The sequence below is a fragment of the Cnephaeus nilssonii genome, assembly GCF_951640355.1.
Source record: "Cnephaeus nilssonii genome assembly, chromosome: 2".
In the NCBI taxonomy this organism is placed as follows: Eukaryota; Metazoa; Chordata; class Mammalia; order Chiroptera; family Vespertilionidae; genus Cnephaeus; species Cnephaeus nilssonii.
In genome coordinates, this window is record NC_137073.1 from 21,304,282 (window position 1) to 21,319,865 (window position 15,584).

Genomic DNA, 15,584 nt, shown 5'->3' on the forward strand with positions numbered 1-15,584 from the left:
GCAAACTGTGGCTCGCGAGCCACATGCGGCTCTTTGGCCCGTTGAGTGTGGCTCTCCCACAAAATACCACGGCCTGGGCAAGTCTATTTTGAAGAAGTAGCATTAGAAGAAGCTTAAGTTTTAAAAATTTGGCTCTCAAAAAAAGTTTCAATCGTCGTACTGTTGATATTTGGCTCTGTTGGCTAATGAGTTTGCCGACCACTGTCCTAGACTCATCTCCATCTGCTCAGCTCAGAGATTTCCCAGGATTTGGATTTACCTGGTTTCCCATCCTTAAGTTCCAGCCTGGAAACTCTCAAGGCAGTGAGATGGGGCATTCATAGGACTCATGTAGTTCATTGCCTATCTTCTTTTGCCTGATATTGAGTGTCTTAAAAAATCATGTCATATAGTTTTGCCCATTTTTGGTTGCTTTGTTTAGTAGATTAGAATATATCCAGTCCCTATCACTCTATCTTGGTCAGAAGTAGAAGCCAATAGGATAAAATTTAATGAAGATAAATGTGACCATTAAACCTCTCAAATATACCCCTAGCAGTTAGAATTTACAAACCCAAGAGTTATTTTTGCAGCAAATATTGAAAACCCCAGAATCATTAAAAAATCAGATTAGAATCATATATTTTACTGGGTTTAAATGGAAAACTAACATCTTCAGCAGTGAGCCTTAACAAACAACATGGGTTTGTTCAGACTCCATCACTTGCCATTCATCTGACAGATTTCAGGATATTGCAGAAAAGCTGGACACTCACCCCACCTCCTACCAGAACAAATATTTTCTTCTGGCTTTAGAAGAACATTTATAAATGAATCTAATCTGACAAGTGAGAGCTCTCTTTGGGAAATTCAGTAAGCTCATGCCTACTGCACAGTGGGCAAGCAATCTAGGCACAAGCAACCCCAATTCACACTTGTCAATTGACAGGACAAGTTAATTTATGACCCTGGGCCACATAAAATGACCACGTAGTCCCAGATGACTTATCTCCCAGACATCTCCAGCTGAAACTTTAAAAGACAGTTTTATTTTGTTTTGAGAAAATGTGAATTAAAGATTAGAGGCACCTCTTCAATCCCATGGAGACTCTAGTCACAGAAAATCAGCAGTTCTTTCTGTGATTTTGCCAGATGTTTGCCCAGTGAAGCTGCAAGCATATGGAAAGAGAGAGACCTCGTTGTCCTCAGATCTTATTGTACTGACTCATGTGTAAAGAACCCTGGAGGTAAGATACCAAAACTTGCCTGGCCGGCATGGCTCAGTGGTTGAGCATCCATCTATGAACCAGGAGGTCACAGTTTAATTCCTGGTCAGGGCACATGCCCGGGTTGTGGGCTCCATCCCTAGTGTGGGGCGTGCAGGAGGCAGGAGATCAATGATTCTCTCTCATCAACAATGTTTCTATCTCTCTCTCTCTCTCTGAAATCAATAAAAATATATTATTTTTAAAAGATATCAAAACTTCCTGTCATCACTCATTCCATTATCTATCACTCAAGTACTTATTTTGAAATGATTATAAATAATGATAAAACTAACAAAATAAGCACAAGACATATTATGATATAATAAAATGCTTGAAGAGGCCATGGACATAATATAAATGAGTAAGTGGTCTAGGTGGGGACTAAGGTAAATTAGGCAGGCCCTTCTTGATCTGAAGTCACTTCACACATCAGCTGACCATCTCCAGGTTTGAGGAAACTTCCAGTACCAGATGGTGACCTAGGAGGCTCCTGAATTCACTTCCTCCCACGACACACTGAATCTACAGCTGCACATGGAGCCTTTGATATACATGAGCTACACAGGCACAATTCTCAGTGGAAGAAATCCAGAAACTAGCTGAGCAACTCCTACAGATCCAGTGAATGAGAACATGTCACATCAGAGTGAATAGAAAAGGGCTGATACACACTCCATAAACCCCACTCCCAGCGCAGCAAGACACAATCGGGAGGGCATTCACAATGCCCAGGTTCTCCCTGAGGAGTGAAAGATTTGCACCCAAATGCATGTCATATAGTTTTGCCCCAACTTTTAAGACTTCCAGGCAGGAATGTGGGATTATCATCAGTTCTTCATATTTTTCAAGACTAGCTAAAAAATATTTTTTTTTCATGAAATCTTACAATTTTGAAAATAGTAAAACCATTCTGTGAGTCAACAGCAACTTCAGGTCAATTTGCAACTTCTGAAAGTAGTATAATAGGGTTTAGATCCAAAGAAAACAGGATTTAAATTTTGGCTTCATTTTATATTAGCTGTGTGGCTTTTGTCAAGTTAACTAACTTCACGGGTCCCCAGTTTCCTCATCTATAATATGAGTTATTATGATTTATAATTGACCTGCTGGTCTTATACCCAACATCCACTTCCCTCTTCCTCATTCTTAACAGAACTCATATTGGTTGAGCCTTCATGCCTCCCACAAGACTCCATGGCCTTAGGGAAAGCTTACCTCATCCCCAGTTCTCAGAGTAGGTCTGGTTTGTTGTAACCTAATCCTATTTGCCTTCTCAGTAATTGGGTCAGGAGTCCAGACTTAAGCCATTTAGTATATGGCATTGGTCCAAAGATGGGCATAAGACCTAATTTGGCCACAAAGAAGTTATCCCAGGTCTTGCTGGCAGCAAACTTAAAGTCATGAAGGAAGCAGTTTGGGAACAAAAATGACAAAGAGGGGAGTCAAAAGATCATAGGGAAAAGAACCAGAACCTTGATCATACTGCACCTGAAGTCCACCCTATCTCTGGAAATACAATCAAATCATTCAATCACAGAAATGAATTTGTTGATAATTATCTATAGTGAAAACATCCAAATTCATACCTAAAGATTTAAGATAATGTACCTGAAGTGACTGGCACAAAGGAGGCACTTAATGCATGGTAGGTTGTAGCATTAGAGAACTTTAACACTTCTATTATATCACATTTTAAAATATATATACTTCCATAATATAACTTATGAAACTCAAAGTATCCCCCACAGAATGATGTATTAATTAAATTTATAACATCTTTTTATGAATAGTGATGGAAATGAAAAGGAAATGAGCCCAGGTCTCAGGAGAGCTGTTCTCCACCATGCAGGATGCTGAGCAGTGTATGTTTATTCTTTGTGTTGGAACCAAATGAAGCAAATCCTCAGGAAACTGTCTATGGGGATTTGGGCAAGAGTACACCAAACATCAGCAGATCAGCCAATTCATTCACCAAACGTTGGGACTTGTCTAACACTGTGCCCATGCAGAATCCAGCTAGCATCACCAAGATGAACAGTGACGCCTCCATTCCTGGGAACATCCCGCCCTGAGGCACCAGGAGCCTGCACAAGGGCTCAGTCACACCGGCAGGCAGGCAGCCCTCACATGGAGATAGGAGATGGGGAAGCAAGAGGACGAAGGCAGAGAACAGGTGAAGAGGCCCATTCTGGCTGTGTAGCTCCCACCGGGAAGGGATGGCAAGGAGGGCTTCTGTCCTCTATATGAGAGGGTGCACTGACAGACACTCTTCCAGAAGAGCCAACAAAAGTCAGCTTGCAAAGGAACCAGCTCTGAGCACTTGCCCCTCACATTGGGCCACATGTTCCTCTCGTGGTGGAGAAAAATTTTTAACTTTGTTGTTTTGTGTTTCCCAGACATGTCAAAAATGAAACAAAAAGCAGAGGTTTTCCCCTTCCTGAGGTGTCACCTCCCCATCTCTTAAGATCCAAAGCTTGGCTCACCACCTATGTCACAGCTCCAGCCCAGTACGGTATTGGTTTCCTTTGACTCAGACGACTCCTACTCTCTTTTCCCGGCAGTTCATCCTATGATACATTTTACTTTACTACTAGGTTGCACTAAACCCAGGTAGGTTAGCACTGGCCATAGATTATAGAGCTTTGGAAGGTCCATAGTACCATCACAATGTCTAGCATACAGCGGGTACTGCACAGACATCCACTTGGCTCCATAACAAAATAAAGACTGGGGTAGGAAGTCTCCATGGGGGGAAAGGGAGCTGAAATTCACAACCCCTTCTCCCCAGTATTTTCCTCCCTCTCTGGTATTATTTACTAATTAATGTGAAACTCCTCGTGGTTTGAACCTGGTCCCTCCCCTGATTCTTCATTCTTCCCTATGTGATCTCACCCAATCCTGGGGCTGTAACTGCCACCAATAAGCTCAAAACTTGTGTATTGTATTTTCGGTCTGACCTCAGACTCTTCCCTCCAATTGCCTACTTGAGATTTCCACATGGATGTCTCAAATGTGTGTTTACTCCCCCACAATTTGTCTCTTCACCGATTTTGTAAAAGGCACCACCATCTATTCAACTGTACGAGTAAAAAATTATTATCATATATCTCTTTTATTACCTCATAGTCATCTATCAAGTCTTATTAATTTTACCTCCAAAACATGCATTGAGCCTACCCACTCCTCCCAAGTCACCATCTTCTCTCCCCTAGACTATGTCATAGTCTCCCAACTGGCACGGTGCTTACACATGAACACCCTCTGGCCCCAGTATACTCCCGATCAGCAGGCACCAGAGTAATGAAGAGGATGCTTTCCTTTGCTTTATCTTTTCCCAGAAGAGAGTTGCAACAAATTATTAGTATATGTCACCAAATTAACAGGTTTCAAAATGAACATTTTCCCCATAGCCCTGAAGGAAATAGATCAATACATCTGTCCGTTAGGCAGGCTGGTCTCCACATCCAGACTTGCATCTGGACTAAGGCAAATTTGAACAATACTTACATTTTCTGTGTGACCCCAAAACAACCTAAACCACCGTTCCCTCAAGGTGAAGGCCCGGCCAATTTCGGTCCTTTCAAGTTGCCAGCATCAGGTTTCCACCATTTGTCAAGCTATTCATTGGATGCCAACTGGAAATGATTGACTTGCATTGCAGGGCTGGCATACGGTGCTTTTGACTCCCAGCCAAGAAAGAGAGGCTGTGTTCCAGGAGAGATGCCACAAACCGAGATGATGCTGATGAGAGGCTGTTGACTTATCTCTCAGGCTGAACACCCAGGGGCACAGCCCACTTCTCATGGGTCCAGCAGGACACACGAGGAGTCCAGCTCAAGCTATGCATCCGGTCCAGAGAAGCAGAATTAACCTCTTAGGGTGCCAACTACATCCTAGGTGTTAGGCTAAGTACATTGCGTGCATTTAAATGTTGCCATAACCCTCTATGGTTAGAATGATCTCTGTTTTCAATCAAGGAAATGAAGGCAGGGAAGTAGGTTGCCCAGGACAACCCAGATAAGGAGAGGGTTTGAGCACAGCACTGTCCAAACTCACATCCCACTAAGTCACAGAGCGCCATAGAACATGCTTTGGGGTCTCGATGTGGCACATGCCCTAGCTTCTCTCACTACATATCTCTTGGAGGCTCAGCCTATCCCTGTTCCTGAGTCCAGAGTCCCAATCAACACAGACCCACAGGATGGCTTGGTCTCCTGGGTGCCTGGTGTCATTGCCAGAAATGTTTGTGGAGCATATGGTAGTCCAACAGACAAGTATTTGCAAAAAGTTATCACATTCACCCTGTTTTAACTCGGGTCAAGCTCAGAGAATCAACTGAACAGGCTCTTCTATTGGCACCAAAAAGGAACCAACAGTGATCATTCTCGTTATCAAATAAAAATATGCCAACCAGGCTAGTGCAGTCTCTTCGTGGGTCATTAAATCAGGAACTTTTCCTACAATTATTTTAGAAACAAAGGCTGAAAAAAGCATCGGTGTAACTTGGATATGAAGTAAACTCACTCTCACTTATATAGCTTCCATTCCTTTCCTATCCATCTGGGTAATAATTTACAAGGTTGTTGCTTCTTAATGCAGAGGCCTGACTTCATAAATCAAGAGGTTAATGTAAAACATGTAAGTGGTCAAGTCAGGTGTCATCAGTTAAGGCCAAATAACTTTCCCTCAATACTAATGCATAATACTCCCAGGAGAAGATGTTCTTTTCTTACTCGTTTGGGCTATAGATCTACTTGAGCGCTTCTATTTGGTTTGCTATGCAGTAACTTCTCCATTTCCTACTCCCTCGACTAACATCAGAGCCACAGGACATATAGTTGCAATTCAGATGTTAAAAAATAAGACTAGAATACACCTCCATTTCTCACATCCTTGCCTGTGTATAGCTTGCAGTTTAACAGTATAAGTTAAAGTAATAATAATGATGATGATGATTATCACCATTATCATAAAATAATAAGAAGGCAGTAATGACAGTTGTGAAATGCGTACCACCTGCCAGGCTCAATGAGAAGTGCTGTACATATAGGCTTCCATTTAATTCTTCTTTAATAAGAACAGATGACTATAACACACACACGCATGCATTTTAGATAAAAACCTGGGTTCAGAGTGGCTAGTAACTTACACTTGATCAGTATGTGGCTAATTCAAAACCAATTCTGTCATATTACCCAGCCCATGAATTTCTCTATGCCACACTGCTCTTCTTTGCCCTGGCCAGATTCCTCCCAAGGTAATCCCTTGGCAAGAGGATTTAGATCTGAAATGCATCTACCGCCCTAGCTGGTTTGGCTCAGTGGATAGAGCATCAGCCTGCGGACTGAAGGGTCCTGGGTTCCATTCCTGTCAAGGGTACATGCCAGGGTTGTAGGCTCGATCCCCAGTAGGGGGTGTGCAAGAGGCAGCCGATCAATGTTTCTCATCATTGATATTTCTCTCTCTCTCCCTTCCTCTCTGAAATCAATAAAAATATATTTTTTAAAAATGCATCTAGCTATCCCTTCTGTGACCTCCTCCTCAGTAAGTGTAACATGTGTTTCCTCCAATGGAGAACACATGAAAACACGCACATACATTTTATCTATTACAGTAACCATGTACAGGCTGCTTTCCATATGCCAGGCTGTGGGCTAAGACGGAAATACTTTTCATATATTCATATTTTACCTGAGGGAGCAGACCTGGAGGAATTAGGTAACTTGCCCAAAGTCTTAGAACAGAAGAGTTCTGATCAGGGATTCAAACCAGACAACCTGGCTCCAGTGCCCACACCCTTAACCGCGAGGCCACAGTGCCTCCCCGGGAGCCCCATCCACCAGTGAACTGGACAGATTTTGGGACAGAACTGGACAGAACAGCCTACGTTCCACCCCAGCGAAACAGGTCCTGGTTTACCTTCCCAGGGCTGGGAGTCGCCAGTGAAAACTCTGTGCTTGGCGAAGGAACAGATGTTTAATAACTTTGCAGTAGCGAGGAGGAGGTTACATAACATGGCTGAGCTATTTTTGAACTTTGGAAAATGCTGACTGCTCTTTTCAGAGTGCCTTCTGTAAAACCAGGAATGTTCAACCTGAAGACTATTTCCCCCTTTCCCCTACTCTTGTCATTCCGGAGTCCCCGAAATGGAAACGGGTCCACAGTAAGATCAATACGTCCCCCAGAACAAGCCCTCCTTTGTACCGGTCCAGCATCATAAGCAAGAAGTCGCTGCAATAGCCTGACCTCACAAGCTCTGTGCATACGATTACGAATAACAGCCACAGGACCACCGAGGGACATCCCCACTGGCCCCGAGATGTGCTCAACCCGTCAGAGTGGGACCCAGAGCCTCTCAGTAACGCATCGTGAAACCATCAGGTGTGGCTGTGCCTGACGCTCTTCTGAAGCCAGCTGCTTCCTGCCCTCTACATAGTGGGAGTAGTGAGAGCTATTTCTTTACTAGATGCTTTACAAAGGAAGACTTTTGAATCCAATTGAAATGTAACTTTTAAAGCTTGGCGTGAAAACCCCTAACTCTAGATGCCTGGGCTCCAGTGAACAAGTGATGGGTCCAACTCTGTTCTCTGCCTTCAGCCATCCGGCAACCAAATGTCCATCAAGGCGGGTGATTAAATCACAGATGCTTAAATAACTTCTACAACAGAATACAAAACAGCAACTGAGAGAAACAGGCTTGAATTCTATGTATCTTCATAGATCAATCTTGAAACCATAAGGCTGAGGTAAAGAAAATTCTAACACTTTAAATACCATTCTGGTACCTAAGAAAGAACTATATTGGGTCTAAGGTTGCACATATTTCAACAACAAATGTACATGGATTTGAATGGCACCACGTTTATTGTAGTGTTTCCCCTCCCATGGAGAGGAAGGGAGAGAAGCAGGATGGGACAGAGGTATGATCAAGATTTCTACCTTATCAGTAATGTGTTATTTCTTTTAAAACCGTGAAACACATGTGACGTGTTAACCTTTGTTCTCTGTGGTAAGTACTAGGGTGGGAATTTTATTGGACTCCATACTTTCCCATAGTATTCTTTTTTCAATATTGAGAGAGAGAGAGAGAGAGAGAGAGAGAGAGAGAGAGAGAGAGATCTAGTTATCTGAGTTTGTCTCAGACAAATCTCTCCTGTCCTCATCAGATTGTACATTCTCTGAGGGACAAGGTTACACCAGGCCTAGCACAGGGTCCATTGGATGGGAGGGGTGATTTTTGGAGGATGGAAAGATACAGTCCCCTCAATCCTTTTCTTAACAACCGCCTTCGTTGGGCTTTCTCAAGCCCCCAGTGCTCACCTTGCCTTGGAAAGGGGTCACTCTCCCGGGCATGCTTAGGAGCTCTGTGATGATGAGGAAATGTGGTCAGGGGCTTGCTTGTGCTGGATTCCGGCCCCACACACTCAGTGAGCACCACCGCGCTCCATAAATGGAAAAAAAGTTTCATTAAACACCAGGCAGCAGATGATGACCTACCACACCTGACGCATTCCTCCTCTGGGGCTGAAACATCAGCTCCGAAATTGCCGCCCTCAAAAGCATGACTCCTGGAAATAGCACGGCAGTGCTCACAGCAGTAGGATTTGTTTTCTGAGGAATGGAATTCAGGGTGGTCACTGGAAGGAGATCTGAATGTGTTGCCAATGATCCTTCTCAAATTCCTTTTCCTGTATATATTTTATTTCAATTGCCCTAAAATTGGGTTGTGTTTCCATCAAAATTACACATTTCTGAATATCCCAGCTGCAGGGCACTTCTTGTAATGAAGAGTAAGGATCATCAGCCCAGCGCTTGTCTTTGGGCTGACAGCAATCCTGCCTCTCTGAGAGGCTCCCGTGTTTCCTACGGATTTACCCCAGTTCCTTCCTGCTATTTGAACGATTATTTAAAATGCTGAAAGTGGCAATGTAGAAACAAGATCATTAAAAAGCAGGAGGGGGGGAAAGGGAAAATTTCAAAGGGCCATGATTTCTTAATTCAAGAGTTGTTCAGGATTATGTCAACTTTATGCACCTATTACACACACACACACACACACACACGTACATACATGCACATGTGCAAACATATGCACACCTCCAGCCCCAGCCCAGAGATAATCCCTGAACTGGAGCAGATTCAAAGTCCTAAAACCTTTCAGAACCATTTTTAGAGAGATGCGTTACTCTGCTAGTAATAAACCAAACTAGTCTGCTGACCCTCATTTCTGGTGGCCAGAAAAACCTCACTGATCACTCTGACAGTCATTCCCTCATTACTCGGTGCTGGCACTTTTCATGCTAAGCAGCACTTTTCATGCATCACCTCATTTCATCCTCACAAAACACCTAGAACGTTGGTTCTCGATGCATGACCCCCAGACCAGCAGCATCCGCATCACCCAGGCACTCGTTAGAATTACAGTCTTAGGATCCACCCCAGAGCTTCTAAATGAGAGCCTCGAAGCATGGGGCCCAGCAAGCTGATTTAACAAGCTCTCCTAGTGGTTCTCATGCATAATGAAGTTGAGAACCGCTGCCTAGAAAATAGGTGCTATTATCATCGCTCTTCAACAAACTGAGGCCCAGAAAAGTAAAAAGTCCAAGTCATATAGAAAGTGGTTGACACAAGATTTGAACCCTGACAAATCTGACTCCAGAGTCCAGTTCCTTAATCACAGTGCCACACTGCTCATTACCTGAGGGTTGAACATGGATTAAATCAGCAAACAGCAGGTAAAAGCATGCAAAACGGATGTATGAGTGTGATGCTTCTAAATCTCAACAGCTGAGTCATAATGATGGGCCACAAAGAACAATGATGCTTCTCCCAAACATACTTTTTAACTTAAATGTCCACCAAAATGGGAGTCGTTATATAAATTATGATACATCCTTGTGATGGGATATAATGCAGCTTTAAAAGCGTGTTTGCCAAGATTTCCAATGCCCTATAGAAATATGTAGGACATAAGAAGGGGAGAAATTCAGCTACACACTCAACCAGGGACTAGGAGCACCACTGTGGGCAGTTTTCCAAATGTTAACATGTTGGTGAGGATGTGGGAAGGGAAGTGATTTCACAAACGGCTGGTGTGAATATAAATTGATATAGTTACTTTGTAGGACAATCTGGCAGTAGACACTTAAATTTTAAAATGCACATGCTCTGTGACCCCCAAATTCTGCTTCTTGGAATCAACCCTAGAGAAATACTTGCACATGTGCATAAAGAGACACGTAGGATGATTAGCACTGCAGTTTAGTTTCTGATGAAAAACAAAACAAAACTAAAAGAACCTAAATTTCTATCATTATGAAGGTTGGATAAATAAATCATGGTATATTCCTATTGAAGAATGCAATGAGTAAGTTACAAAGAATGCAGGCTTTCATATGTGTATGTTTATAAATGTATATCTGCATATACATATATCTATATATTCATACATATGTATGTACACACACATATCTACATATATGCACATACGTATTTGAAATGTATATCTATATAAGAGAATTGATGGATGGATAGACAGATAGATCTCAAGTGTAAGTTTTCATGGAATATTGTTAAGTAAAACAATTAAGTTTCAGGAAACAATATACGAAGTTACTTAAAAACAAAAGGAGAGGAGAAGAGAGGAAGTGCAGAATCAAACAAAATAATCCCCTGAGCACATACACAACACTCCTGATTTTCAGTGCACATTTTCAGCAATGAGTATTGCTCTTCAACAAACAAACAACAGCAACAAACACACAACTCTGATCCCAGGCAGAGAGAGACAAAGCAAAGCGCCGCCTCTTACTGGTGCAGGGTGTGCAGCGGGGCCTCCGGCTTCTCCGTCTGCCCGTAGCAGCTGGCCTTGGCCTCAGGGATGTAGGAAAAGCTCTCCAACATGGAAGACGCGGCAGTGGTTAGGATGCCCAGGCCGTCCCTTACTCTCGCCTGCAGGCTGTAGTCCCAGTCATCATAGGAAACTGAAATGAGTCCTGATGGAAACTCTTTGGGGATGAGTTCTGTGTTCCCAGAGACCAAGCTGGGGACAATCCAGAAGAAATCATACCCGGTGAGGCCCAGCGAGCGGGCCTCGCTCAGAATGAGGACAGCCTCATCTTTGGAGCAGTAGAGCAAGATGACAGAAGAGTGGATCTTCTTTAGCTGGACTTGCGTCTTTGCGTCGTCAAAGGAGGTGTCCAGGGTGATCACGTTCTGCATGTCCCAGCCCACAAAGCTGTTGTCCACTGTGGTCTTAATGAAGCTGATGAAGTCCCTGTAGCCAGGGTAGATGGTGGTCACCAGGGAGAAGACATGCCAGTCGTAATCCTGCATGATCTTCATCATGACCGTGGCTTGTTGCTGGATGGACGCTCCAAATTGGAAGAAGGTAGACGTCGGATCCTGCCAACAGGTAAAAAAAGAAAAACAAGATGAGGCAGAAGGCAGTTTATACAGCACCATCTGTCTTTATAGGTTAACAGAAGCTCCTTCCTAGAAGTGAGGGGAAATAAATCACATATCTATTCATTCTCAAACATTCCTGACCACCTACTGTACGCCCCATCCTGGAAGAGATACTGAAAATACAAAGATGAGAGAAGTCCTGAGGTTGGAGCCCACGCCCTGATACAGTGAGGAACATCTGTTACTTTTGTCATCTCATCATCCATTCTCCTCATTTTCCTCTAGTTCATCCCATCCACCGCGCCCCTTTGAGTCCATATGCTTCCAACAGAATGAACTCTCTCTGGCCCCCAGGCTCACAGCTGAGAAATGAGGCCATCAGAGACAAAACAACATCAGTAAATAGAGACGAATTCTTCATGACACTTAGACCACCTGGAGCCGGCCATGCCCGTCGCCATTTACTCTGGACCTGTTGGTTTATAAGCCAACAAGTTCCCATGTTCACTTGAGCCAATTGTAGTAGAATTTCTGTCCCTTGAAATCTAGACTCCTGTGCAATATAGAGGGTAATAAATGCTGGGTGGACATCTATCTGTCGATCAACAAATATTTAGTGAGCACCTAACTGTGCAGCAACAGCTTGGAGAAATGATACATACGGCAGGCACAGGCATTGCCTCTGTCTTCATAGATCGGCTGGGAATTTGAGAACGAGCAACTTCCATAAACTGGGGGGCTGAGAGAGGCAGGAGAGAATGCTGAAGGAGAATCCAGGTGTGGAAAAGGGGAAACGGGTGGATATTAGAGTCAGAGGAGCCCTGAGAATACAGCTTGACTATGCCGGGAAGTACAGATAAATGCATTATGGTTTGTGAAATAGAGGAGATGAGATGATGTTGAAGAGCTTGGCAGGAACCCCACCGCATTTGGCCTTGGGGGTTATGTTCAGAGGCTTACACCTTATTCCGAGCATGAGGTGGAGCTGCTGGGTGCTCTTATACTGGAAAGTGGGGTGGTAACTTGTGTTGGGTTAAGGGGTTTCTAATAGTCCTAACACCTCTCCAAGTCTATGGTCTAATCATGAGAACAAGTTTCCATTTGGAAAAGGCAAACTGTGATATATACAGTTGTACAATTTACAAATTACCTTCACACCCCTTAACTCATCAAAGCTGCATGAGGGTCCTCCGAGGTTGGTATATTGTTAGCAGCGGGAAAATAGGCTCCAAATGGTCGCAGCTAGTGAGTATCCAAACTCAGGCTCTGATTCCACGTCCAGCACCCTTTCCAACACAAACCACAGCCTTCTTGGGATCACTGAAGATCATCTTAACCCCGGGTGCAAAGATGCCAATGAAGCAAGGTATGCCTCTGTGTTACAACAAATCGGGATTTGACCAATGCTGCGATGTATTTCTTCCTGGAACTAAAAGAATTCTCAAAGGGCCCTCGTTGTACCGCAGCCATGCATGTTTTCATTTTGCATTCTGTATTTACCACGTGCACTTCCCACAAACTTGGAAGTACGATTATGGGGACTCCGTTGTGTGTGTGTGTGTGTGTGTGTGTGTGTGTGTGTGTGTGTGTGTGTGTTAAGAGATAACAACTCCATTCATATCTTTCAGAACAATACTTTGTGTATCTTAATTCTGAACGAGTCTGCATAATTTTTGCTGTGGGCTCTCACTGAACAGAAAGTTTTATCTGAATGGGCCAAAAGATAGAGTTCTTCGAAATACTCCCCTTTTCCAAAATGCAGGGGTTAGGGGGATAATTTGAGTGCAGTGTAGCCTGAAGAAGGAGAGAAATAAAAACAGGAATAAATGCCTTCTGCGCCCCTTCCAACGTTACGGTTCTATGAATTTTACCTAATTAAGTCAATTAAAATGGGAAACAGGTTTAAAGACTTTGGGTCATTATCTTTTTTCTTACAGTAGCTTTTGGAGAATTCCAATATTCTTGGATTGATGAATCATTTTAAATCATCCTCAACAGGACTGTGGATTACTCAAGGGCAGAGATTCTGCTGTCCTCATCTCTCTGTCCCCAGAACCTGGCAGAAGGCTTGGCACATGACACATCAGCTAATGGAGGGTGAGGAAATGCATGAGTGGATGAATGTGCGGATGAAGCCTAAGGAGACTGTCCTTGGTTTAAACATAAAGTGAAAGGGAAGAATTCAGTATCTGAGGTTGTGTTTTGTATGGCTCTTGAATGTCATGTCCAAAAACTAAAACCTTTCAATATCATCACCCTACTATCATGAGGAACCCCTTCTCCATCAAACACCCAAAATACATTTAGTGTGTCCTTTATTTATAATGAGATACAGGAGCCCTATAAGCCCCAACAGGTATCCATAGAACCTCAATTAAATACCAAAAAGGCAACAACATAACGAACCCACCCACAGAAGAGAGCACAGTAGTGAAATCAGAAGGCAGTTATATTCATCAACCTTATGTGCTGTCATGTGCCTCTTGGAAGGGGACTGAAAAGTTCCAAACTTAATTACAAAAGAAATGTAATAAGGAGCAAAGATGCCTCTGAGGAAGCCAGTTACCAGTTACAGTATGACCGCAAAAGGCAATGGGACCAGCATCTTCTTGCACTGAGCACACAAGGATCTCAGAAAGTTCTCAGGAGGACATATGCTAAGGACACAGCTGGAACCTAATTTTTTTAAAAAAGTCTCAGAGACAACCCACACACACAAACTTCCTTGGAATAATTGGTATTGGTGGAGGTGAAGGTCAAACATGTTACATGTAGGAGTTGATGGTTATGTGGGATGCTCCAACACGCTTGCTCCATGTACTATGAGCTAGACATGACCAGTGTACCCAGGAGCAGCTTTGTGCACAAGGCAGAATTGTATGCAAATGCAGTTTTATCTGGTTCTCCACATAGAGAGGAGGGCATGGCTGCATTGGGAACTTTATGAAGGAGAAAGATAATTATAAGGATAGCAGTTCGTTGGCCAAGAGCTTGGCACAGGCCACCTGGGAAGAGTATGTGCAAACTCATTGCCTTGTGCATCCCCACCCTCCTGTCTTGCAATACTTTAATCCAAGTTCAATCACTCCTGTTACTCTCTTGTGATCCTCACTAAGATCTTTTCCCTGGAAGAATAGCAGTGTAACTTCTGGGGTCAGACCCCCCAGGTACCAATGCTAATTGTGTGTCCTTGGGAAAACGCACTTAATCTTTCCAAGCCTCAGTTTGCACACCTGCACAATGGGTATGGCAATGGTAATAATTACACCAGCTAACATGACAGAAGTGCTTACTATATATGACAGTCATGTGGCTAATTACACTTTTTTTGGTGAGATTATCCTTTAATCCCACCCCCCAACCAACTTCCTAAACTGGTATTATCCCCATTTTAGAAATGAAGAAATAGATTCAGAGTAGAGTGACTTTTCCATGGTTACCCAGGCAGTGAATCAGGTTTACCTGCCTTCAAGATGCCAAGCTTTTCACCCCTGCACCATGCTGTTGGCAACGATAGTATTTCCTCATTGAGTTGCATAGAAGCTTCCAGTACAGTACCCACCACATATCAAATGATCAACAAATGTAAGTCACTGTTATTTCCCCATAGGCCAGGAATCTCAGTGTCTCACATCAGGGACTCATGCTAACCCCTCCACTAAGGAGGTAATTCACACTCTGAACTTGAGCATCTCAATAACTCACCCCATTCATGGCTGCCTGATGCTTTAACCAATCTACTTCTCTACTCTATAACCAGTCACCTATGGCCTCCCTAGACCTGTCACATTAAATTTAGTCTCTCTAGCCTCCCCCTGCATGCTCACCAGTCAAACCTTGTAGTTGAAATAGCATGGGATCTGGTCCATCAAACCTCAGTTCAAGTCCTAGCACTGCATTAACTAGCCATGAGACCATGGATAATCACTT

At 43.4% G+C, this 15,584-nt stretch overlaps 1 protein-coding gene across 1 annotated transcript in view; it reads right to left on the reverse strand.

The window, feature by feature from the left end:
* GRIN2A (glutamate ionotropic receptor NMDA type subunit 2A) overlaps nt 1-15,584 on the reverse strand; it is a gene marked incomplete at both ends in the record, with an annotated part of 366,842 nt that overhangs the window by 143,980 nt on the left and 207,278 nt on the right. Inside the window, one exon of the mRNA XM_079798403.1 lies at nt 11,059-11,651. Coding sequence (XP_079654529.1) covers nt 11,059-11,651 — 593 coding nt within the window. The remainder of the gene's footprint in view (nt 1-11,058; nt 11,652-15,584) is intronic.